The sequence below is a fragment of the Triturus cristatus genome, chromosome 8, assembly GCF_964204655.1.
Source record: "Triturus cristatus chromosome 8, aTriCri1.1, whole genome shotgun sequence".
Taxonomy (NCBI): Eukaryota; Metazoa; Chordata; class Amphibia; order Caudata; family Salamandridae; genus Triturus; species Triturus cristatus.
The window spans coordinates 401349118-401376436 of NC_140591.1; the positions used below are offsets into that span (position 1 = coordinate 401349118).

At 44.0% G+C, this 27319-nt stretch overlaps 1 protein-coding gene across 3 annotated transcripts in view; it reads right to left on the bottom strand.

The window, feature by feature from the left end:
• Positions 1 to 1404: 1404 nt before the first annotated feature.
• Positions 1405 to 27319, bottom strand: part of LOC146802188 (phosphatidylinositol 3,4,5-trisphosphate 3-phosphatase TPTE2-like) — a 276700-nt gene continuing 250785 nt past the window's right edge. Inside the window, exons 18-20 of one of the 3 annotated variants that reach the window (XM_085621775.1) lie at positions 15483 to 15578; positions 9681 to 9751; positions 1405 to 4280 (exon numbers count right to left, since the gene is read on the bottom strand). In XM_085621775.1, the coding sequence (XP_085477901.1) occupies positions 4178 to 4280; positions 9681 to 9751; positions 15483 to 15578 (270 nt within the window). In that variant the 3' untranslated portion in view covers positions 1405 to 4177. The remainder of the gene's footprint in view (positions 4281 to 9680; positions 9752 to 15482; positions 15579 to 27319) is intronic. The other 2 variants (XM_085621774.1, XM_085621776.1) reach the window with 2 other exon arrangements.

The following is a 27319-nucleotide window of genomic DNA, read 5'->3' on the forward strand; positions in this document are numbered from 1 at the left end:
TAAATGGTTTTTACCTATGTGTTTTGGAGTGAAGTGGATGTATGTAGTGTGCAGTGAAATTATGTTTATTGCAATTATGTGGGATTTAGTGTATTAGAATTATGTGGAGTGATGTGAATGACAATAACAGATCAATTGGGGAGAGAATGTAGCCTTATGGCTAGAGCGGTCGACCTCGAAGCTGCAGAACGAGGTTTGAGTCTCGGCAACAACGCTAAAACATCCTGTGATCCTAGGAAAATCACTTAATCTCCACGTGTCTAACAAAAATGAATGTGTCCTTCTGTAACGAAAATGGTGCTCATGTAAAGCGCTCTGATACCCGATTTGTCGGGTCCAGTTTGCGATATATAAAACTCTAAAAAAAAAAAAAAATTATGAAGAGGGCTGCTGAAACCCTATATATGCATGTTCACGCTCAAGTATAGTAAAAATCAAATAGCTGGATCTAAAAAGTGTGTTTCTATCAAGTACAAACATTTGTAGGGCAACAGCGAAAAAAAGGTGGGCGTTAGTAATTAAAGATGATATTAGTTAGCGGTACGGGGCAAATGAAACACAGGATCAAATTCTCCTCTAGAATGATTTCTAGCTGCAATTGTGTTTTTAGAAGAACAATGGAACAAAATGCGAATGTTTTTAGTTTCTAAAATAGGGGTTGCTTGGCTTTATGGGCACACGTACTGTATTCATGTGTACTGGAAGTATGTTTAGTGGGATTGGGTGTTTTGGAGTGTAATTATGTGGAATGGTATTGTGAGCTGTGAAGTGTTATGTAGTGGAGATTAATTATGTAATGTTATGTAGAATTTTGTGGTGTGATGTGTGATTATGTGGTGTGTATTGGATTATGTGGTGTGTTATGTAATCGTGTGGCTGATTAGAATTATGTCGTTTGTTGTCGAATTATGTGGTATGTAATGAAATGTGTTGAGTTGAATTGTGTGGCGTGGAGTGAAATTATATTGATGAAATGATGTGGCATGGTGTGGAGTGTTTTTATTTGGATTGTTGCTACATGGTATAGTGTGTAATTCTGTGGTATTGAGTAGAGTGTTATTATGTGGAGTTGAGTTATGTTGTGCTGAGTGGTATTATGTGGAGTGTAAATATGCTGGATGGTGTTGGTTAGTGTTTTGGTGATTTGATTGGTGTTGAATTGTGTGGTATTTTGTGTTAAACTAAACATCCAGGTATGCCATATGATACCCAGGCGAGTGGAGTAAAAAATAAATCAAACTAGCTCCCCTGTTATATGAATGAAATGGAAACATACACATCTAGAAAGCTGAACATTCAGGAAGCTGTGCTTGGCAAACCAAGTGAAACACAGCTTCCTTAGCGAATTAGGCCACACGCTTTAATTCAAGCATCATCATTTTTAAAACAGACCAGGGCAGTGCTTCTGCTCACATCAATAACACACACTGAAAACGTAGAAAAAAAATATTCAAAAGGCAAAGAGAACCTTGAACCTGCTACGTATAAGTACAAACAGAAGCTACCTGCGCATCCTATGCGCTCCAACACGACAAGGTGTCGGTCTGTGGAGAATAAAACCATAATCCCACATCAAATTGGAACCAGTTAATAGAGCCTCAATGGGCCGGAGAGATGAGCTGCGGGTATTAATAATGACAGGACACAGTGCTGGATCAGACAGGTAAGAATTAACATGGACGGAGGCCCCACGGGAAAAGGACTGCAGACTGTGAACAATACAGGATTTGTATGGGGCTGCAGTTGGCCTTTAGAACAAGCAGAAAACGCAACTCGGTCCTCTCCATTCACCCCACAGATCGGCGTCTTCATTTACCCGTGGCAGCCATTTAAATAAACATGGGATTGTAAATAGAGCTGATGGCTGTTTCCGTGAAGCAGCCAGTATGAGGAGCTGGGTACCCGGGACTTTGGAGGACGCGAATTCCACGACTAGGCTTTAATGCCCAGACTGGGAGGAGGGGCCAGTGCACACTGTGCTCGAGGCTTCTCATACCGAAGTCCTTGCAACTTAAGTTGCTTCTGCAATAATGTGCGTTTCTTTAAATTGCCAATCACTCAGTGTTGTTTTTACTGTGTTGTGAACTGTTATATTCATGAAGGATCCTGGCACGAGTCCCGTCAAGTGTTTATAAATAGAGCTGAGGGTTGTTTACATGAAGCAGCCAGCGGGGAGAGCTGGGGAGGTGTGGCTTCAGCAGGACGGAAATTGCACAAGTAGGCTGTGAAGGCCAAACCAGGAGGAGAGGCCATCACACTCTGTGCTTGAGGCATCTCATACCGTAGTCCTTGCAGTGCAGATGAGCAGCTGTGGGGTGCCGTGCTGAGCAAATAAAGGCACGCAATAGTGAACCATGAAAACAGGCACTGTGACAAAATTTACAGCCCTGTTTTCACTCATGCTTGAAATGGAAAAACAGGGAGAGCAGCTGTGCTGTAAGGAGAGCCTTCCTATGCCTCCGTGAAAATGAGAAGAAGAAAAAGATAGTGCGCAAAAACTAAACCCAAATAGACAGGAGGGGTGGAGTATATGTAATAGGTCCAGTAGCCATGAGAGGGAACCAAACACCAAAAGAAAGGGACAAGCACAGCCAAGGGACCAATGAAAAGACAGATTTTCAGAAGGGCACCGAAAAGAAAAACAATGGGCGCGGTTGAAGCCCACACAGTAGATACAGCATGTCTCGAGGAGACAGCTCATGGCCTGCCCAGGCGAGACCTAAAAAGGAGATTCATTTAATCAATTGAGGAAGCCGAGGTAGGAGGGAAATAACTTGCTTTGCCTTTGCATGGTACATTTGGGCAGAACCGAGATTTCCCCTGAACTCAATAAGGACACTTAAAGCAGCTCTTACTGAAAAAGTAGTAAATGCTTACTTTGGTTTTGCATAATAGGATGTAAAGAAATCTGTGTTACAGCTGAATCATGTATATAATACCAAGGAATGAATAAAAAGCTGGGTTTAACCCAAAATCTAGCATCTCTCTCATTCTGCTTGTTTCTGAATTAGGGAATTCTGCTGATTGGTTCTTCCCTGTATCGTTACTCAAAATTGCACCTGATGACTCGTTTCACTTACAAGATTGTTGAATGTCATTTTTCTAAGTGTTTCCGCCCTGTTCCATCACTCTAAATTGACCTCAGTGTGTATTAGGTGCACCTCTTTTTCTTTTCTACGACCAGCTTTTTTCTGATCTGTTGTAGGGGGTTAATTTACATTCGCTTCTGCCAACTATCACTAGCAGATTTTTTGCAGTGGGTTTGATAGGCTATGAGGACTTTACACTGGCTGTTGTGGCCTTTTTTTTTAAATTAACTTAGTCGCAGAGTCTACCACAGGACTCTAAGTTGTTCATGTGTGGTCCATGTAGAGACCTAGGAGAGACTGTTAGCTATCTGATGCTTACTGACGTGAACTTTTAGGTGCACCGATCAAAGCACATCACAAATCAAGAATACATAGATTGTCACAGACATAAATATCAGTTATTCATATGTATTATTGCATCATAGTCAAAAGTCACCCACCAGGAATCACAAAACCAATTAATGCAATTCTGTATTAAAGCACAAAATGTTTTGTATAACGTTTAACATCTATTAGTAAGGCAAAAGAGAAGTCTGCATTTAACTCTAACTCATGAGCTGTTGGGCCCTTACAAGCACACTTTTTATGGATTGTGCAAACTCATACATGTTAGGGGGAAAGGGTAGTTCTAATCTAGACAAGCTTTGGTGTGAATTCCTGTGCTAGAAAAACTAGAAATCATTCCTGAGAGTATTGTGATCCTTAAACCAAGGATGGGGTCAGATAAAGATATTTCCAATTTGTGGATGTGTATTAGAAGGATTAGCTGTGATAACAACCTAGATACTAATTTTGGCATTGTTCGACCTAATAAAAAGGCTGTGTTCTCAAGAATACTTATATTGTACATTGTCTTTATGTGGGTTCCCTTCGTCTCTTTCTGACACATCTTTCTCTCTTCATCACTGCATCAGTCATTCACACCATATTTGAACGTCTGGCCAATGCAATGACCCCGTCGTTCTTCAAGTTGGACCTCTTAATGCGTTCCTCAGAAAGCAGGACTGGCCTTCAAGGATTTCCATTGAAAACCACAATGCTGAACAGGATTGTTTGAGAGTCTCATTAAATCGGAAAGCTTCTTGATGTCAAGGCTCAATGAATATCAGCTCCACTGCAAAGTTTTCTGAATAGATTTTCCATGTTTTCGCTTTATGAGGGTTGTCGAGCTCATTTCTTGAGAGGTACAGCCTGTAAAAGTATATGTATGAACACAATATTTAGATCAATAATAAAATGTAAAAGAATAACAATTGGATTGTATCCCTATTGCATATATTCTAGACTTTTTCCAAATGGGTAATTTGTCACACAATGAGATGAAAAGATTCTTTGGTTTTCCAACATGGGTTTCTCAATTACATTCATAAAAAATAAATTATCAAAGCCTATGAACAATGATCACACAACATCTTTTAGAAAAAGAAAATCCCAACACAACCTTTATTTTTAAAATGTTCATGCAACTTAAAATGAAATTAATCAATATAAATCCTTTTGCTATAGTTTTATGTTCACGTTTGGCTCGATGGTGTAGACACCCTCTATTGTGCCAGATTTGTAAGCTTACGAGCACTATAGTGTTTCAAAATCCATAGAAGCATTTTCATCAAAAAGTTTCAATTTCCAATGATAAATACAACCATTGTTGCAACATATTACATTGACTGAATTATTTATTGTAAGGGCCCGGAGAATTTTAAAACTGTTACCAGCAAATGTTTTTTGGTGATCTTCTCAAATTTAGGGTGATTCCTGAATACCTGTAGAATTGGTTTTTACCCTGTGAAGGAGGGCAATCCCTTCAGGGATAAACATTATTTTCCTCTCCCACGGCCTACAACATCACAAACATCAATTAATAGAGTCAATTTTAAACAAAAATCTAATTAATTTGTTGCAGCTCCTGACATCTGTCCAGGCTTGTTACTTATCCAGAAGAGGAACAAGCATTGGCATAGCCAATAGGTCTCGCTTTTGGGACCTTATAAGTGAATAGCTATGCAACACTTGTTGTTGTTTAATTGAAGGATATTGTGCTGGATAACTAAACATTTATAATGTCTCAAGGGTGAGACCTATTGGCTATGCATTGGGGGGCCTTTTAAGTGTTTATGTAGAGCTATTGACTTTGCCAATGTTTCTAAGCTGTGCTGTAGAGAAGTGTGGCTGCTGTGCAGCATGCTGAGAAGTTGTAATTAAAATGTGTAAGAAGCACTGAGTGATGCTGTGGTGTCGTTGAGGGATGCCGTGCTGGCCTTGGGTTATGCAGCGGTGGCGTTGAGTGATGCTGTGCTGGGCCTGAGTGATGCTGTGGTGGCGTTGAATGATGCTGTGGTGGCGCTGTGTGATGTTGTTGTTGCGCTGAGGGAATCTGTGCACTTCCAATAAAGCGACCAGCCCTTTCTGGAGTCAACATGCGCCATGTTGCAATTTTATGTTAAATATCCTAATATGCGCTAGAAGATTGAGTGATGATCAAACAAGGTTACTTAGCCAACAGTGCAATTATAAAGTTAATGCACGCACGTTTTTTAAAATAAAAAACTTGTTATGTGCCATAAAGTCTGTAGTGTAGGAGTAGTATTTATTATCCCGGTAATATTTTAATATAAGGATGATACAGTGAAGTAATACGCACGCATCTTGTTGTTACACTAAAAGCCAATGCGTGCACCATGAATTCTGTAGTATGGGCGCTGTTTTGAATGTTTCCTGCAATGTTTTTAAAGGTTTGAATGTTGCTGTGAACGAATGTGCACACACCTATAGTTTGTATGCTAATACACATCCCTATCAGTTGTGCTTCGTGGTAACTTCAGTTTTATTTGTTGTTAAAGGCTTTTTTTTCCAGCTGGCACTCGGGATAACACATGAAAATGCACGTCCCTATCATGTGATAAAAAGTCCAAGATAAAATGGGGAAAAAAATTAGTAGAAGTCCGGAAACACGAGGCACAAGTTTTAAATCTGGAAAGTGGCACTCCGGATAAATATGACCAGCTGATAATACACGTCCCTATCATGGGGAAATGTAAAAAAAGCGCAAGCTAAAAGTGGGTGATATAAAAGTAAAAATGACAAGTTAGATGCCAAATTAAACCGATACAATTGATCACGCACGACGCACCTAAAGTTGTGCTTGATGGTAACTTCATTTTTTTTTTTGTTAATGGTGATCAGGCTCACATAATGAAGACAAGCCCGGAGTTGTGTGCAAAGTAAAAATGACAAGTTAGATGCCAAGTTAAACCGATACAATTGATCACGCACGCACACACCTAAAGTGGCATCCTATTGCACTCCGTGAAATCGAAGAATGTAAAACATGCGTAATGCAATAAACAATGCAATAGGTCTCCTATTTGCACAGGATTACAGAAGATCTGTGTGGGGAAGAGCTCGGGATGGGAATTGTGGTGCTTGCCACAGCTTGGAGCTTGGTTGGGCATCCAAGGGGATTGGTGTGGGCACAGTGGGGTTGGTTCCAGAGGGTAGGTGCAGGCGGGTTGCTGTGGAGTGTGGTTTGTTTGGTGTTGGCAAGGCGGGGGGGAGGTGCACTCATACACCTGGGGATGGCAAAGCCGGGATTAAGGCGCTATCGATGGTTGCAGGAGGCTAGGTGCCCAGGGAGAGCTGGGGGGGGGAAGAGGGGGCGGGACGTCCGGGTACAAATTTGAATGGGTTGGTGAAGTTTTGATCTCGGCGTGGCTCAACATCCTGTGATCCTGGGCTGATGATTAATCTCTCAGAGTAGTTATAAAGAGGAATGTGGTCTGGGGTGACGGAAGGGTTTTTTTTTTTAAATGACACATTAATGTTAGAGGCGGGTAGAGGTAGACGGGGCGATTGTGTGGGAGCAGCGAGAAGGGAGGGGCATGGGAGCTGTTGTTTTGGTGACTTGGGTAAAGGCAGCAAAGGGTCTGGTTGCAAGGTTGGGGCGGGGTGTCAGGCTGACCAAGAGGAGGTTTTCTGCGGATAAGAAGAGTGGGTCGGGTCGGTTGGAGTACACTGGGCGTTCCTAGGCATGGGGGGGTGGATGGAGTTGCGGTGCCGGGCACTGTGGGGCGCGACGGCTACAGATGAAGGGCATGAGTGATTTGCACACGGGGGGGGGGGGTTAGAGGCACCAGTTCGGCAATATGGGGAAACACTGGGTTGTGTGGTGCACGTTGCTGTAAGAAGGGGAAAGAAGGCAACTCGTGGCAGCGGGGGCCTGCGTTATGCCCCTGACTCGTGGTATGGTGGTCTGCGTGGCGCAACAGAGCTTGGTAAAAATATGTCCTCCCTATCTTAATTAAACAAAGAACTCCGTCGTGTGTCCGTTTAAATATATAAATAAGCACAACAGTCCTGACAGGCGGAGGGAGTTCTGTGCCCGCGCGCGCTGCGCGCGAAAGCCACGTAAAAAGGGGGGGAGAGATTGACGCAGCGGGCGGTACCAGCGCTAAAGCCGGACTTGTCAAGCTAAGTTTAATTTAATATTTGTTGATGTTAAGAACATAATTCTTTACAACTGACACGAACACATCTTATGTTTATCTTCCTTTATAAGTGACTAACGGAACGAAACTTCGAGTTTTCGTTTCGAAATGCAGATAAGTCGATCCCTGAGGTGTGTTTGTTTTGGTTTCTAAGCACTGTGCAGGTCTTCTATTAAAAAGACACACAGTGAGCATAGTGTGGTCAGTCAGTGAATCGGAAAATGTGCAGTACATTATAACTTTGATCCCGTGCATCACTGTTACCGGGGAGTCCTTGTGAGCACTAGAAGGAGGGGGGGGGCGATTTACCGAGCCGTACCACGTCGCACAGCGATTCGCGGAGGTGCAAAGCAGTAACAAGCAGTTCTGTGTGATGGAGACGAGCAGACTATGCTAGACAATACATTGTCTATAAGTGTACATCCAGTAATGCGTGCAGTGGAGCTGGCCTGCGGCCATTTGTGTTCCAGAACTAAGCCCACGCTTCTGCTAAAGTGAATCATCCAGCTTACATTAAAGTGCAGAGTGCGAACTATGGGACGTACGGCACGCGCCACCGTTAATGACCGCAAGCACTGTGCCACGCTGAGCGACAGCCTAAGCGCTACAGTGAGGCCTAGAGGGACTGGAAACCAGTTACCCATCACCAGCACGCCTGTGTCACTTCACTGTAACTTGGACAACAAACAGACCGAGATACAAGTGTCCTACTTTCCCACGCTCTCTTAAAAGAAAATAAAAAAGAAAAAGGACGTATTGTAAATGAAAGCTGAAGACCATGTGAGTGGTGAAACTGATGGCAGCGTCATGAGGTGGCGCAAGAGGCTGAGCAGCGCTCCGAGGGCATGGGGTTCCGCTTGTAAGGCATGGTGCTGGAGCCTGGCATGACAAGCATTGGCTGCGCGGCCGTGAAAGTGACGCAGCCGCGAAAGTGAAAGAGCAAGGGGGTGGAGGAGAATGAAAAGGAAAATGAAGCTGACGAGGTGGGAGTGAAAGGAGGGAGTGGGAGAAGGGAGGGAGTAAGGGAGGGGATTCACGTGCTGTAAGGCTTAATAAGCCATTACAGAAAGCCAGATGGCAGCTGTGCACGCTCAAGCACGCGTAACCGCACGCTTGAGGCCAGCAAAAGCCTTTGGTAGCACTTTGAAAATCCAGTTACTAAATGTCTCGCCAGAGCAGCGCATGTGCTGGCTCAGGCGAGACCTAAAAAACTGAAAAATGTGGATCAAGATTTGATAAACAAGTTAAGAATCTCAGACAAAGACACCCTAGGAGGACCAAAAATCTTTGAAGGGGAATACACTTTGCACAACACAAATATGCATCTATAGAAAAACCTAAATAAATAAATAAAAGCTTGAATGTTGGAGTTAGTGTATGTGGCTCTCAGCACATTCTGAAGTCCTAGCACCTGGCACAGAAATGGGAACCAAAGGAGTCAGTCGAGGCACTTCAATTGACATTGAATAGTCTCATTGCGCCTTGTTGGCACCAGTGCAGTTCCAAGGGACAAAGACAGTGCCACCCTCTCCCCAAAGTTGCTCAATCCCCCCACCTCTCCACAGGTCCCCATACCTCTGCCACCTCCCCATGCCCCCCACTGCTGTAGAAGAGTTTGAAAATGTTCTAGATACCCAGACTGCCTCAATAGTCTCACGTCTTGATCAGAAATAAACATTTAAAAAAAAACATTTTGGAAAAGACAAGTTCACAACTTAACCGTCCATGACAACAAAGGCCTGCACATGACAATGAACAGTGCACATTACAGTCCTTTGTGGCAAATGAAAAAAAATAATTGAAAGGTGGAACATGCAGTAAATTTTCAGTGTGGTGCACCGAGGGCAAGTAGCAGTATATACTTGTGTATGTGGGTTCACTGCATGCAGCTTTTTGTAGTTCACGCAATTATCCAAATGCCTTTGGGAAATGGGAGCAGTCTTGACTGCAGTCAAGCTATCAACATTTTTGATTTCCTCCAAGGCGGCATCAAGGTTTAGGTTACTTCCTTGGTGTATTTGGAAAGAATGCCAATTTATTGATATTAGTAGAGAACTGAAATATCATCAGCATGAATAGAATTAAATTGCATTGCATCATAAGATACCTGTTGTCTTCAACAAAAGAAGTGTTGAACCAGAAGTAGAGTGGGCAACCATCATAGCCTATCGGAAGCCCCTAAAAAGACAAAAAGTAGAGTTACTTACATTTCTGTTATTTAAATGTACAATTTTAAAAACATTAACTTGCTGTTAAGTTCTTTCTGTTACACAGTGAGCTAAAAATATCTATAAAACAGAGACGTATCTTATTTCAGATTCCTTCTTAGTTTACTGGTGTAGTCTTAAGCGCAGATGTACTAAAAGGATTTTTTGGGCGCAAAGCATGCGTGTCCTGAAACGGCCAGCTTTGTGCATGCAAAATCTCAACCTGAAAGCACAAATTTCACAATGAACTGGACAACAATGTGAATCCTTGTGAGTTGCAAGAGAAAGGGCATGGTACCGGGGCAACCAACCTTCTTTTGACTGACAAGGAAATGTATTGCTACGGTTAGAAATGGTTGTTGGTTGACTGGGGTCCAAGCCATGGTCAAACAGCAACCACAATCTTAGTCAGGGTATGGTACAAGCAAACCCCAAATTAACCCGTGCTCATCCTCTGATAGCTTAGCATAGGATAGTCAGGCTTAACTTAGAGGCAGAGTGTAAACTATTTGTGCAATACTTCAAACAGTAAAACAGGTAAAACACCACAGAAAATGTTTCCACACCAGTTTAGAAAAATGGCTCTGAAATGAATGAATAAACAAGACCAAAATGACAAAACTCCAATCAGTAGGACCAGAGATATCGAATTCTAAAGTTTATAGTGACAAATAGCACCAAAAAGCAGTTTTGGGGATATCTGGTCATGCCAGACTGGGACAAAGTCCCAAGTTCAGGCCTACCATGATGGAGCTCGGGCTAGCTACAGAGACCAAGTTAGACCTGCTGAACAGAGTACCTTAAATCCTGGTTTGCGAGCGTTGCGTGGATCCGCGTTGAAGGTGCGTTGTGCAGCAGAGGCGATGCATATGTTCCGAGATACAGCGAGGCTGCAGTGAGCGGTCCTGTTGCGTCAACATCGAGGATCCCCCCAACGGGACTCGCGATGTGAAGTCCGGTGTTGGGGATGCGATTTTCAGCCGAGGCGATGAATTGGTTCTGATGAGCGGTTAAACTGGGATGCTTAGTTTTGCCATTGAGGCTGCTGTTGACGAGAGATGCGAGGAGCTATGCCGGTGAAAGCTTTGCACAGTGGCGGTTCCGAAGGTGATGGATCAGTCCCAAAATGAGGGTTTTGGCAGTGATGCAAGCCTTTTGCAATGGGTCCAATCCACGCCACAGCCGTTATGTGGTGGTTCTGATGGGGATGAGTCGCTCAGCAGAGAAGATACGTCGGTTCCGCTGGTAAGCACCTGAGTCCCACTTTCAGGGGTCTAAGGCTGGGGTGGCACAACTTGGCAGAAGAGACTCACAGCTGGATGAGTCCAAGGGCTGTATTAGGTATTGGCATTGTTTGCACCCGGCGCACCTTTGAAAAAGTGCGCCGGGCGCAAACAATGCCAGTGCACCCCATTATGGTGAGTGGGCTGCTCCCAGGGCAGTGGATTCATGTGAAAACAAGGAAGAAGCTGCTTGCAGCCGCTCCGTGTTTTCACAATGCAGGCATCACCTGCCGGCGTTTTCAAAGGGGATTAGAGATCACCCTGGCAGGCAGGTGCAGTCAGTTACTGCACCCGCCTGCAAGGGGATGTCCGAGGGGTTCATAGACCCTTTACCCCCTGCAGAAGACTGCTATCAGGAGGCGCACTGAGGGCTTCTTTAACTCTGTGCCCGTGTCTATATGTAATACGGCCCCGGGTGTAAATGGAAGTAGGTTGGAAGCATGTTATGTCCCTGAAGCTTCAGATCAGGAGGCCAGTCAACTAGCTCTTAGAGTCACTCTGGGTTCTGGGTTGAAGAGATGCAGGTGCAGTCCTTCTCACCCAGACAAGAGGGAAGCAGGCAGCAGATCAGCACAGTAAAGCAGGAGTCCAAGCACAGTGCTGTCCAGCACAGTGGCACTCCTTCAGCAGCACAACAGTCCTTCTTCTTGGCAGCGTATCAACAGGTCCAGAAGTGTACTGAAGTGGCAGTGTTTGTGGTCCAGTACTTATACCCAGCGGTGCCTTTGAAGTGAGGGAGACTTCAAAGATGTGCCTTTGAAGTGCACAGATTACCTCCCTGCCTGCTCTGGCTCCAGACACACTACAGGGGTCATGCAGCCCTTTGTGTGTGGACAGTACATGACCTATTCAGGTGTAAGTGAGGTTGTGCCCAGCTCCTCCCTCCCATTCTGCCAGAGATGGCCTATTGAGATGCACCCAAGCTCCCATTGTGTGTGGCTGTCTAGAAAGAATACACAAAGCACAACTGCTAACTTCACCCAGTCATGTGATCAGAGACAGGCTACAAGCACCAAATGGCTAAAGCAAGAAAATGCCAACATTTTAAATGTGAAATTTACAGAATTGCGATTTAATATCCGACTTCACCATAACTTTAGATTTTAAAGTGTGATTCCAGAGACACCGGACTTGAAGGGCTATCTCTTCCCAATTGGAAATTACACTTATAAAATGCAATAAGGTAATCCCAATGTTATCCTATGGGAGAGATGGACCTTGCAGTAGTGAAAAACAAAGTTGAGAGATTTTTCACTACCAGGACATGTAAGACTTAATAGTACATGTCCTGCCTTTTAACTATATTGCACCCTGCCCTTTGGGTTGTCCAGGGCCTACCATAGGGGTGACTTTATGTTTAAAAGGGGAATGTTTGGGCCTGGCAAAAGGTTTATTTTGTAAGGTCGACATGGCAGTGTAAACTTCACACACAGGCTCTGCAATGACAGGCCTGAGACATGGTTGAAGAGCTACTTAAATAGATGGCACAAACAGTGCTGTAGGCCCACTAGTAGTATTTAATTTACAGGCCCTATGTACATGTATTATCATTTTACTAAGGACGTGTAAGTAAATGAAATATGCCAACTAGGGATGAACCAATATTACCATGTTTAGGGGAGAGAGATTACAAGCACTTGAGCACTGGTTAGTATTGGTAAAAAGTGCAAAGTCCTAATACCAGCAAAAACAAGGTCAGAAAATTGGAGGAGGAAGGCAAAAAAAGTTGAGGGGAAGACCACCCTAAGGCAGTCAGGTCAAATAGATACTTTCCAAAGTGGAAGATGTCGATGACATACTGCAAGGGACAGCAGAGTGCAACATGAAGGGCCAACAATAGTTTTACGGCCTGCCCCTTGCAAGGTCTCTTTCACAGTATGCTATTTATTGGCATAGTGACCCCTGCCCCTTTTAAAGGCATGGTTCACAAAGACAGTGCACTGTGAAAGCAAAGACAGAGGTTTATATATCCCTTGCAAAGCCTCCATCCCTTCATTACAAAGGAGCTTAGATGCATCCTGAGGAAGAATGTCTGTGACTCATTGTGAAGAGCCACTGTGCTGCATTGTATAGTTCTTTCTTGCTATATGCGCACCCATACACCAGCTAGCGAACTGCTTTTTATAACAATATTTTGAGTGAAACGAAGATATTATATTTAATTTTATTGTTACAACTTGACAATTCAGTTGCAAAATGAATTACACTTTACAGAAAGATGTTTCGATTATGCTTACTCCAAGGTAAGAGTGACTGAGGGAGGGAGGGGCCTGGCTAAAAGCCAAAACTTTAAAACTCCAGAAATACAAATGTGTAAGTTGTAACTTTTCCTAAACAACACTCCTTTAATTAATGGAATGGCCTAATGACCAAGATGAGCATTTGACACATATGAGAACATTAAATGCCAATCGTTTTGTCATGTGTGGCAGGACTTTCCTAGTAATACATACATTTTACATACAAGTCAGACCTGATTGTATGCAAACATGGGCCACTAATACATTATTAGAGTATGTTTGTATTATGCTTAGAGCCTAAAATCCCAGTTGTTTGAACGGTAATGCTAACAAATGTGTGCAGGATCACCATGTTCTTATTTTTGAAATTCCATTTTGATATTATTCAAGCATTGTTTGTGTACAGAAGTACACGTGCTGAGCAGGAGTATCCCCTCTGTCTCCAAAGTAAATTATTGGAAGCTAAGCTATAAAGAGAAACTGAAAAAGAGAGGGGTGAGATACACAGACCAGATGCTGAGTGGTGTTTGCTGAAACATAGTGGTCCAACTGAAAGCCCAGCAGCAAAGGAAGGTATGCGGGGAAACTAACATGACTTGGCATGCTACAAGCAAGCAGCATTACACAATGGGAATCCGTTTTGCTAGCAGTACAGGCCAAAACAGATTAATGTCCCCTCAAAAGTCACTGGGAAGCCATTCACACAGAAACTCAAATATGGAATACACCACTGTCTTGGGGATGACAGTGCCATCAGTGCGATCATACTAGATGTGATATCTGGATTGATGATTTATAGCAGGATTCTTGACAGAGCACAGCTTATGTTATCTCGGTTGATTCCAGTCCAAGTACAGGTCAAGAAAGTTTCCTGATGAATGGAAGGTCACTTAAGTGTGGTACCAACATCTCAAACAAGACCGCCACATGGTCTGGCCAGACCAAGGTGAAAGTGGAGTATTTATAATAAGATTATGACAGTCGAAGATAGGATCCAAGATATGGCCTGCAGCATGTGTAGCAAACATAGCATTTTGCATGAGGACCTGGATAGAGTCAATATGTCTAAGACTTTCTGAGTTGAGCAAATCTTCTAGGTGGTAGTTCAAACCCCCTTCAAAATTGAAGCTGGGTGCTTTAAAACATAGGGCTCCACAAAAAAGGGAATAGACTGAGTGAAGGCTTGTGTCCTGGAGGGTGGTATACGAGAGCGCCGCTACTGGTGATAGAAGGAGAGATTTCTATCCTGAAAATGATGCCTTCGGCATTGGGAATTTCTGTGTCGAGGTTGGTGCAGGTTTGCATCTTGTGGGCTCTGTCATGGTGAATCACAGAGTAGGCGGCAGGTAAGGCCTCAGCAATGTCAGGTCCTGAACTGCCTATGAGCCATATTTTGGTGAGACAGATGAAGTCAGCATTGATTACGAAACCGGAAAGAGACGGCAGAGACAGGTTGTTGTGTTTAGTCCTGTCTTGGGAGGAGGAGTTACCAGAGGTAGGTCTTGGAAGGGGTGCACATATTAGAGAGGCCACAGTTGGGACAGCAATGTGGTTGCTCAGAGTACATACTGAAGAGGGGTAGGAGTAAGGTAGATGACCTCAAGAAGAGAGTTTGTGCAGGTCTTTGTCTAAGTAGTTGATTATTTGATGTAGTCTTAGGGACAAAGGGACAGGGCTCCAACTTTGCACAGACGGATACAGACAGGCTTTCCAGTGGTGCAAACATGTTAGTGTGGGTTTCATATAGCCCGCCACCCAACAGTGGAGGGTATCAAATCAGTGACGCGTTCATGTCAGAGCAAAACAGGAGGGAAAACTAAAAACTCAAAACTGGAGTCCAGCTGCACCTGTCACTTCCAAAGGGCTCCCTCTCTGGCAATGGACTACTGGAAACTAAAACCAAATAAAATAAAAAGTGCATAATATAACACATAAAATCAGTAAAACAGTCCAGAGGGCACCATTCAAAAATGGGGGGCGTACAATAGGAGCCAAGCACATCTTCTTAGTAGAATGTAATACTGCATGTGATCACTACTGGCTACAATGTAAGTAAACAATGATTGCTATGGAATCAGGAAATAGTTTGGAAAAATCAAGGGTAGTGCTTCTAGAAAAGCTGAATTTAAAACAAATGTAATAATGTGTATTATGCTGTATACTTTTGAGGCATACTTACCGCACTTGACTCAAATCGCACTTTCACATCGCCACTTATCACCGGACAGTGTTCCAAAGTAATAATTGCTGCATTGTTACCTGCATCTACAAACAACTGTAGAAAAACATATTTGAAATCTTAAGTATACCAAATATTTATATTAATCAGATAATAATTAAGTAAAATTGCATACTTTTTTAATAACATTAAATTCAGCACAATTCTCATAGTGAATGGAACTAATTCACTACAAGGGAGGAGATGTAGGCTAGAGGTGCCAAGTTTAGAACCCAGGGACCAAATCTGATTCTCAGCCTCTGCACTTAGTTCAAAATAGTCTGATTCTGAGCAAGTCACTTTATCTCCCTGTGCCTAAAAATGTGATATGTATTTGCATAATTCCCCACTTATATCCAAGAGATTGATTCCCAATTCCCTGCATTGTACAGTACTCTGTTTCTTCCTTGTTAGGTATGCGCTATAAGAATACCAACACATACAAGTATTTGAGAAAAAAGAGAATTTAAAAAACATATAATGCTCTAGTAAGTAGTAAATGTAAATAAGCTACCCTTAGTCGAAGCTTTATTGCACCATATTCACATATTCAATTTTGCATGGTAGGTAGATCTTATGGGGACATAGGGGTCTATTCACAAACCACGTTTTGAGGTACATGAGGTAGCACTGCAATACTACCACTCACATACTAACAAAATGCTATTCACTCACTTACAGGTGGAGCCTGATGGCAGAGAACGCCGCAATCCTAGCCCTATGTTTTAGTAGAAAATGTGGGACGGACAAGGGGGAGAGGCTAGAATATAGGGCACTTTCCAAAAAATGGGAGTACTTTAGGAAAGGACCGGGAACAGTCACCTAGGAGAATCGTGGGGAGCTTCCCTTGATGCAGGCTTGACTACAGGGGTTTTCCTCTCCCCTCCTCCAATGAGGCAAGTAGTTTTGTTGTGTAGGGCATGAATTTAGAAGCCACTTTAAACAGTGGAGAGTGACACAGGTCACACCCGCATAGTGGTATCTTCTAACCACCAGTTGGTAAGAACCGAGTCCCATTTTTGTACTAAGGTCCTGATGAATGCCCTGGACCCCTTTGGGCCATTTTGGTAGAAACATGTCGACCATTTTCACTACGGTTAGGGGACAATTATTTCCCCACATACCGTCCACCTACTTTATTATCATATAGTTACCAGTCACATTAAAATACACAATTTGATAACTATAATGATTTTCAACTTCACTCACTTTTTCACGGGCCCCCACTTAGCTTAGAAGTGCATCCCTGTCGTCAGGTGTATGCCCGCCCTCTATCAAACCAAGTTTTTAGAGGATGAGGACTGGTCAATGATGAAGCATGACACCTGGTGGTGTGTGAGACCAGTCCGTCACATTTTGTGAGATGCCTACACTCACAATTCAATCCTAATTCCATAGTGGTCACTACACTAGGAGCAGCTCTTGTTGTGGTTAACATTTGTTGTTGGAGGCTGCTACCTCCTAGAACCTGCGCCTCTAGTTCCCCTCCCCACGCATCAATGTGCGGTTTCTTGTGTTTATGAGTACTTTAGGGAATGCATTTTATTATTTAATACATGTTTAATTTAATGAGGTAATGTGCTGTACCATTTTATGTTAATAGTTCTAGATTCATAATAAATGTTTTACATTATGTTACATGTATATAGTGTATTGTTTTTATAAAGAATAATGATTTTTAATACTTTTCCCCTATGCTCTGCCATAGGGTGATCTCCACCATGGAGGCGGCGATCTCCCTAGTGTGAAAAGTTACTGGCAGTAATTTTGCACTTGTCAATCCTGTTTTAAGATCCTCCACTACCACTACACACTTAGGGCCCGATTACGATGTGGTAAGAAATGGCTCCGACCGAGGGTGGGAGCCATCCTACCGCATTGTAATCTCCTGTTTGTAATAATTTCCATCCGACCCATTTTGATGAAGTCAGTCATAATTTATTACAAACAGGAGTTCCGAATGGCTGACGACAGGCTCGGAGAGCCCGTCCGCCATTTGGAAGGCCCGCAGTAATCCCTCGGCCGGCTCTTTCCAGCCAAGGAATTACGATGTCAGTTTCCCACTGCCTGTCTGTGCCGGCCATTCCGACACAGAAAGGCATTGGGAAACTGTCTTTGGGGCCCCCAGCAGGGCCCCCATGGGGGAAAGGCCGCGGAATGGAGGCCTAGGGGCACCTTTGGTGCCCCCCTGTTGATCCCTGCACCTGGTGACAGGCACCTAGAGGTGCCTGCCATGAGGTGCAGGGATGAACTGCACCACTGCTCTTTGCTATGAGAGCATGCATTCCGCTCGAAATGCATGCTCCCATAGCAAAGTATAGGATCCCAATAGCTGGACTGGAACCGACAACAGGAGATCGTTCGGTTCCATTTCCAGGGTGATGTCGGACGGACTCCGGTCCGTCCGACATCGCAATCAGGCTCTTAGGTGTAGATTTACATTCGAAAATAATGATTTCGCAGTGTAGATGTGCATCTAGGTGAATGAGTAGATTTACACAGGTATAAATATACACATTTAAATTTAACTTTGTAAATCAGGACTTTACCATCACAGTATATGCACCTCTTTGATGTGGTCTGCCGGTATACAGCAGCTGCCCGCTTAGAGCAACAGAATCGGCTGCTCCTTAGTCAATTACAGAGATATCATGTGATAAAAGAGCAGTATCTCATAGTGAATGGGAGTCGGAGCAATCCCCCCTTCCCTCTACTGCGCCCCCCTTACACCTTACTGTTTTTTTGCATAATAGGACTCACAAAAGATTGCTATTTTGAAACCACATTTTAAATTGTCTAAAATGATACAAAATCTCGACCTTTGAGAAAATGTAGACCTGTAGCCATTTGTTCTATTATTGGAATTACTCCACAGAAATTAGCTTAATCTACATCAACTAATGTGCTACCAAAATTGTTATCAATGAAGCAGCCTTTCCTTGGTTTGTGGCCTAAAAAATAGGAAACAAAGTACTCACTTGTAATCCTAGTTCTCCATCATGGTTATATTAGTTGCATTCATAGCACTACAAAACTAGACCTAATTAGCAATCCATATCTGGTTTTACATCTTAAAAAAAGAGAAATAAAACCAACACTGCTTTTAAAATAAACTCTGATTTAAAATTCGTCCTTTCTACTTTCATCTTTTACAAGCCCAGACATTTAAAAGGGGCAGCTAAACTAAAGAAATAGATAACCAAGTAAGCCTTAACAAAGAACATTACATCTGTCACTTTAAGACAGACATGCTGTGCTAGAGTCCCACAGTGCAATGCAGCGACAACTGATGTCAGGTCAGCTCTTCAGCTAAGATGAAGGATTTAATTGCTTTCTTCACAAAGAAAGGACCATCTATTCTTTGGAGAATTGCAATTTGGGATGTTTATGGATTTATTAAAGTTACCCATGACGAACCAATGGAAATCTAAGTATGATATTAATTTTCCTTCATAGGCTCATAACCAATACTTGTGAGCACAGGAATTAGTAGCAGGCCAATTTCTAAACCAAGATGTTTGAAACACAGGATCAGAAGGACGAAAGAAAAAAGATTCCAAGGTGTTAAGCAAAAAGGTTTCAAAAAAAGAACTGACCTAGTTTAGAACATACTCTAAAAGCCTGAGTCAAAACAACAGCCATGGTATGGTCAGACAATACGGGCCATATAGCTGCTCTGCAAATCTCAACTAATAGAGACATTCCTGACAAAATCAGCATTAAAGATGACAGATCACCGATATTATGAGATATCCCATTTAGCAAGGAGGTAACCCTGGCCCAGAGGGAACAGGCATTCATGTGTGTCCGGCTTACACATAATACACAGTATTGCACACTTGGAGGACAAATCCTTGCACCAACCACAGATTATGTTCGAGATACCCTAAGCTAGTATCTTTGGATCATGGTACAATCCCAACTATTGTGGAAGAAATTCCCAACCAGCACATGGCATCTCAGGCAATTCAGGCCAAGCACCTGTCTATGTTCCAGAGGCAGCCTTGGATATGCTACACCCTATGAATAACTTATTCGAATTAGGCTCAATTTGGCAGAAATGGCCAGGAAGCACAACAGTTTTTAGTGTTACGCCATTAGTCTTCATCTAATGGGCCCATGCATCTTTCCCATTGTAAATGCAGTTCAGTAAACTTGTACACTTTCGATATTGCCATAAATTCAAGATGACCTGACATAAGTTTGCCATAAAGACGGCTGCACTCAAGGAGTGCATCTATCTCTAATTTATTGCCCTCAAGGATGTTTCAATTGAAGGTCCCCGGAGGTCACCCAGGTCCGCTCGCCACTGCTGCTGCCAGTTGAGCTCTGCCGCACCGAACCTGCGAATCGCTGTGTTTTCACTATTTTCCCACTGTTTTTTACACACTCATCTCTCCTTTTTCCTCCCTTATCTCCATTTAACTCTAGTTTCTTTTTATCCATCTAACTGTCTTTTTCCCTCGGTTTTCTCCACTGGACTCTTAGTTTTCCCACTGTCTTTTATCCGGTTAACTCTCGTTTTCTCCACGTAACTCTTACTTTTATCCAACTAACTCTCATTTTCCCCACTGAACTCTTGGCTTTTCTCTCCGTTTTCTCCACTTAACTCTTGTTTTTAAAACACTTAACTCTCTTTTCCCACCATAACACCGGCTTCTCCTTACCCGCTCGTTTTCCCGCCTGCAACTTTCCGCCTCTCGCTAACCACGCCCAGTGCCCTCTTAGGACCTACTTAATGGGCTTCTGCACCCAGCCACACCTGGGCCACGCCAAGCACCAGGAACATTGGATCTCCACCCACCCACAGCTGCACCAGCACAGAGTTGATAGCCCTGAAACCCAGACCTCGTAACGATGAGTGCAGCCACACACCACTGTCTCTTCTCCTGAGACGTCAGAACTCCCGTTCACTGGCCTACGCCCACCCGTCGTCACCGAGACGAGACAAATCCACTGCCTCCTGATCAACACCTGATCGCTCCACACACACGCTACCGAGATCTGGGACATAAGCACTTCCCTCACCCCGATGCCGTCTTCCTCACACAGACTTGGCTCAACCTGACAACAAAGAGGTGGACTAGCCATCATCCACAAAGAATCCCTCCACTGCACTGATGGCAAAGTCAGAGGCATCTGGGACTACAGACTGCCAGGATCACATCCCGCCTTCTGCAAGGCCATTTCTGACTTCACATCCCCACTGGTCATCAACTCAGAGAAATTCATCTTCCTCGGAGACCTCAACTTTCACCTTGGCGATGCCAACACAGCCAACCTCCTCGAGACCATGAACAACCATGGCCATGAACAATCACCAACCCAACTCATATCACTGGTCACAAGCTCTACCTCATCTCAGCAATGGAGTCAGGTACAGTTACGTCACCAAACTCATCTGGTTGGACCGCTCAGTCGTCCACTTCACCATCCCAGCAGCCCTCCCCCCAAGCCTCCAAAAACCAGCCCAGCACCAGCCACAGGAGCTGGAGCAAGATAACCAAAAACCAATAGACCAACACCCTCAGCTCCTCCCTTCCGGATACCACCTCCAACCTTGAAGACGCTATGAAACAATTCAACCCCTGGATCACCAACTGCACCTATAAAATCACTACATCAATCCTGCCATACCAGGCAGACCCACTAAGCACACCACCTAGTACACCACAGAACTAAAAACCACCAAACAAAACTGCAAGTGTCTGGAAAGGATTTGGCACTTTAGCAAAGAGCCAAACGACTATGGCACCTTCAAGCTGGCACTCAACAACTACCACCAGCGCCTGAAATAGACGAAAAAGAATGCCCTCTCAGCCAGCTCTAATCACCGCAAAGAACTCTTCAACATAGTCAAGCAGTTCTCCAACCCCTCAGCAACCAAAAACATTGTCACCCTTTTCCAAGATATCTGTGACACTCTAGCAGACTTCTTTCATAACAAGATTGCCACCATCTACGTACACTTTGACCCCCAACCACCTGAAGCCATCATCCTCAGCCTCCTCAACCTCACCAACTCCCATCCGAATATCAGAATCACAACATGGGACCAACTTACTATGCAGACCACTTCTAATATTATGAGCTCACTCCACTCAGGAGCACCCAGCAAACCCTGTACCCACCACATGTTCAACCTGGGGAACAATACAATCAGCAAATAACTCACCACCATCTTCAATGCTTCCATCACTTCTGCCACTTTCCCAGAGGAATGGAAACAAGCGGAAGTCAAACTATTCCTTAACAAAACATCTGCAGACCCGATAGATCTTAAGAACTACCGGCCCATCTCTCTGCTCCCTTTCCTTGCCAAAGTCCTGGAAAAAGCCATTAACCGCCAACTCACAAACTACCTAGAGAACAGCGACCTCCTGGACCCATCCCAATCTGGGTTCCACTCGAACCAAAGCACAGAAACTGTCCTAGTTGCAGCCATCGACAAAAATAGGACTCTCCTAAACATAGGAGAAACTGCCTCCCTGATCCTCCTCAACCTCTCTGCAGCCTTCAACACTGTGTCCCACTAGACCCTTCTAAAAAGACTCCATCAGATAGGGATTCAAGGGGAGATCCTCAAGCAGATCGCATCCTTCCTCACCAGAAGAACAGAGAGTGTTCGCATTCCACCCTACACCACGGACCCCAAGAACATCATCTATGGCGTTCCCCAACGGTCCTCTCTCAGCCCTAACCTGTTTAATGCCCACATGACCCCGCTGACCAACATTCTCAGAACCCATGGACTGAGCATCATATCATTCGCAAACGACACCCAGCTTATCCTGTCTCTATTTTCAGATCCCTCCATTACCAAAGCCAACTTTCACCAGTGCATGACCAGCGTCACCCACTGGATGCAAAACAACTGCCTCAAACTCAACACCGACAAAATAGAGGTACTCATCTTCAGAAGTGCCACATCCAGGGGAACAAATCCTGGTGGCTTGCAGAACTAGGACCCTCATCCACACCCACAGAACATGCCAGGGACCTCAGCATCATACTGGACAGAAAACTCACCAAGAGAAACCAGATCAACGCAATATCCTCAGCTTGCTTCCTCACTCTCCACATGCACCGGAAAGCCTTCAAGTGGCTCCCATCCAGCACCAGAGGCACTGTCACCCAGACCCTCATTACCAGCTGCCAGGACTACAGCAACACACACTCTATGTAGGAATCACTCCACACCTATCAAAGAGAGACATCCCTCACACCTCAGGAAACTCCACTGGCTCCCTGTCCACAAGAGGAGCCAATTCAAGATGCTCACCCACGCCTACAAGGCCCTGCACAATCAGGGACTGGCCTTCAATCAACATTTGAACTTGCACCAACCCTCCATACACCTGCGCCCCACCTCCCTCTCCCTCGCCCAGACCCCCCGCATCTGCCAAATCAAGAGCGGCAGGCGTTCTTTCTCGTATCTGGCCACAAAGACCTGGAACAGCCTCCCCCTCTACCTCCAGACCTACCCCATCCTGCAGGAATTCAGAAAGGATCTGAAGACATGGCTGTTTGACTGATTTCACCCAGCAGCAGACACCATATTGCAAACACATTGGCCAAGGACAAAAAGGGCCTCATCGGCCCTGATCAGATAATTTTTTGGGATATATCTATGAGGTTCCAGTGTCTGAAGTCAGAAAGCCCATTTGCATGCGCCAACATTCTCCCACTCCATAGGTCAGCCTGCAGCTTGCAGTCTCTCCCGATCCTACACAATCATGTATGCTAACAATCCAATATCACTTTAGTAACCGAAGGAAGAGTAGATGTGGGGACACAATATATCATGGAGTCTGCAAACTCCGCAAAATCTACATGGATAGCTAGGTCCTGTTTTCAGCCAACGAAACAGTCATTGGTTACAATAAGTTAGGATCCAGATTAGGTTTTTATAAATAAAGGAAGTGTGGAGGCTTTCTTCCACTCCGTGGGAAAACGCCCTGATGTAACCATGGCGTTGAAAATAGCCGTGAGGGCAATAGCTATGATTTCCAGAGATAGGTGCAGAATTTTTTGGGGACAGGGGTTTGAGGGAGAAGCTGATTTGATGTGGCAATAATTTTGGTAGTCTGTGCGATAGTCAAGGCAGTAAAGGATGAGAGGACTGGGATAACCGATTCTACTGTGGACTGTATCTTGTTGCGTTGGACGGGGGTCTGAGCCAAACAATTGTCCTGGAGCACAAAGGTGTCAAACACAGACTTAACCTTGTGCTGAAAGGATTCAGTTAGGGAGTTACAGAACTCCTGACTGGCATTAGTGTGTGGCATAGCTGAAAGTTTAGACAAATCCTTTACCGTGGTAAATAAAGCTTTGGGGCATCTATTGGCTGCTCTGATTTTCTCAGTTAAATAGGAAGCCTTTTCCCTGAGAATAAGGTTCTAATACATTTGAAGGGATGATTTGTATTCCGTTTTAGTGAGTGAATTGTCTTCAAGTCTCCATTTCCTCTCCAGTTTACAGCTTAGTTGTTTCTGAGCTCTAAGAATGGCATTAAATCAGGGTTCAGACGGTGAGCACCTGGAGCGTCGACTATTTTTAGGAAGGGCTAATTGCGTCATAGCTGAATCAAGCCAGCGATGATAGTTAGCTGCCGCTTGATCATGGTCGATTGACATAGGCGGTAGAGTTTCTAAAAGAAGGGGGTTTAGCTGTTTAGCCTCTAGTTTATTCCACGAACGACTGACAAAAGATTCCCCGAGGACATTGGAGCGTTTCTTATGAGGCAGTGAGATTTCAAATAGGACTACCTTATGATCAAACAAAATCATAGGCAAGGATCTAGTCCATCTTAGATGAGGGTTATCATAGAAAATCCCATCTAGACAGTGTCCAGTGACATGTGTTGCACCCTTAACAAATTAAATCAAAAGGTAATGTATCCCGCACTCCGTGGGTAATCTAAAATTTGAAAACACTTTGTGTAACAAGTGTATAAGGTTTGTGGGCGTCCAGTGAGGTATCGCCCTCTAAACCCGGACATGGAATATGATGATCACTGTTGCGCTTCCCCACTGGGAAGTGTCCCTCAGGTGCACTGCACGTATCCAATTGGAATTGTTCAATCAAATGTAGTCAAAATTCAGGTGTGATGTCTCAAAGAACACTTTTTATTTCAATTCACTGTGATTGTCTTTCTATTTCATGAATTAATCACATCATTCATGTGGAGACATTGATTTAATTACTGATGAAGCATTTAAAATAGGGTGCCAGTGATCCCCAATGCATTTCGGGCATGTTGAATGCCCTTCTTCAGGGGGTAAGCTCCTTATTCAGTCTCCCGAAAACGCGTCTAAATCCGATCAGGAACGCCTGCGTGCACTGGGGATGACTCGCACCCTATTCTAAATGCTTCATCAGTAATTAAATCATCGTCTCCACGTGAATGATGTGATTAATTCATGAAATTGAAAGACAATCACTGTGAATTGAAATAAAAAGTGTTTGTTGAAACATCATACCTGAATTTTGACTAAATTTGATTGAACGATTCCATTTGGATACGAGCAGTGCACTTGAGGGACGCTTCCCAGTGGGGAAGTGCAACAGTGCTTATCCTTTACAAGTTGACATAATCCCACGCTAGCCATCTGATCAGTAAGCACTTCTGTGTCCGGGTCGGTGATGTTTTCCAAGTGAAAGTTAAAGTCACCCAACACGGAAAAATTGGAATGTCCGGCTTTACGAGTTAGGAGGAGTCCTGGATTGTCAAAAAAAGAGGCCTTAGGACTGGGTGGATGGTAAAGTAAAATGACATTGAAGGAGTATTGAACATCTAATTCAACTTTAAAGACCAAGGCTTCACAATTCCGATTGTCCGGTATCACTTTGATGCAGGATTTAAAGCTTGATTTAAGAATAAGAGCTATGCCACCGCCTTTTCTTCCTACTCTGTCAACTTTATGAATTTTAAAACCTGCTGGTATGGCTAGAAGTAGATCAGGGTCAGAGGAAGCATCTGCTCATGTTTCCGTTATAAAGGCAATTTCGATTTGATCAGATGCTAAAAATTCACGGTATGCAATGGCATTCTTGACTAACGAGCAACTCGCGTTGATAAGCACACAAGATATTGAGAGTCTCGGTTCCTCATTAGGAGGAGCGGTGAAAGTGGTGGGTATATTAGTAGGTGCCCACGACGGTGGCAAGTATGAGGGGGGATGTGATGGCGATACCTGCTTTGCCGCCCTGCGATGGTCGCAGATAAGAGCGGGGGGATGAATCGCCGCCTCCTAAATTCGCACCACCCGGAGAGGTCTGCCCCCCTTGATGTCTGGAAGGTGGGTGTCCAGGGCCATATCAAGAATTTTAGTTTCTACATTAATAAAGGTAATCAAATGAAGGATTCACATCTGTCTGTGGTGTGACCTGCTTTCAGAAAGACCATTATGACTGAAGGTTGATGGTCTGTGTCACTTCATGAGGGGGCTCATCTATAAAGGCTCACAGGTTGGGCATCAAGACTTGGGCCACCTGTGAGAACAATTCGAAGGCTAATCAGCTCTGGTATCCTTCCTGACTCTAAGAAGGACTCAGTCAGCTTCTCTACTCAATGGGAAATCCAACTCTGAGTGATTAACTTCTCGCCAGGAGCTCCCGCATTTGCTGGTGGTTTGTTTGTGTAGAAATCTTTTTAATCAGCTCAGACAACAGTAATTTTCAATGTACAAATGATCACAGGCCCTGATGCATCATGTATGTCCGAGCCTGTAAGCAATACTTAAGGGCATGCAACAAGCAAGTGGCACAGTGCACAAAATCATAGGTACAGCATTGCAATTCCATTCACGCTGAACTGGCTACATCTATGCAGAAGCGGCCCATGCAGGTAAGAACAGTGGGCTCGGGTTGGGAGGGGGATTCGACAGATGACAACGAGGGAAAATTAAATAGATAATTAATTTTCCCTGGTCGACGTCTGACGAAATATCCGCCCCCTCCCCCCACCCGGCCCCACTGCTCATACCTGCACAGGCCGCTGCTGCATCTATGACTATCTATCACAGGTACCATATTGGATACATCTAGATGAGAGAGAACATACTCATCCACATGCAATTACCGTACGAAGGGTGAATTTTGTCTAAAACTATTTAGTTTTTAGTTTTCAATGCATTCAAAAGGAAAGCACTACAGTGTACTAGGTTAGTTGTGAAGACACGCTCCATTTGTTAGGAAGTGAGCACTGGTGAACACCACCCACCCAGACAGGTACATTTCTTCTCCCCTAGTCATGAATTTAAGATGAAATCAGATGTGTAGCAATCAGCATTTGTGAATCTACAGAAATGAACTGAAAATGTAGCACTGTCATAGACATAAGGAAGGGGAATACAGAGGTGTTATTGATGTCTTTGATTCGAATGTTGAAGCCGCCCTTGAAGTTGATTTTACTGCATTGATTGGTGATAATGTCGAAGAGCAAAACAATGTTTCCTGACAAAGAGGAATTTGTGCTGGTGGCCTTTAGGCAACGTTTTTGATGATGGTTCTATGGGCATTGAGGGCTACTTTTGTCATGATTTCTTTAACCAATGTGAATTTGGCAGTTGGGGGTAGGGAGGGAAAGGGAAAGATAGAGGGAAAGGGAGAGAGAGAAGGTAAGAGAGAGAGAGAGAGAGAGAGAGAGAGAGAGACAGAGAGAGAGAGAGAAAGAAAGAGAGAGATGGATATCCCCTCCCAGGCACTGAAATCATGGAAGGGGAAGTATCCATTATCCCATCCAAACACCGATGAACCACAATGCCCCAGGCCAGGACAAACACCAGTAACAGGAA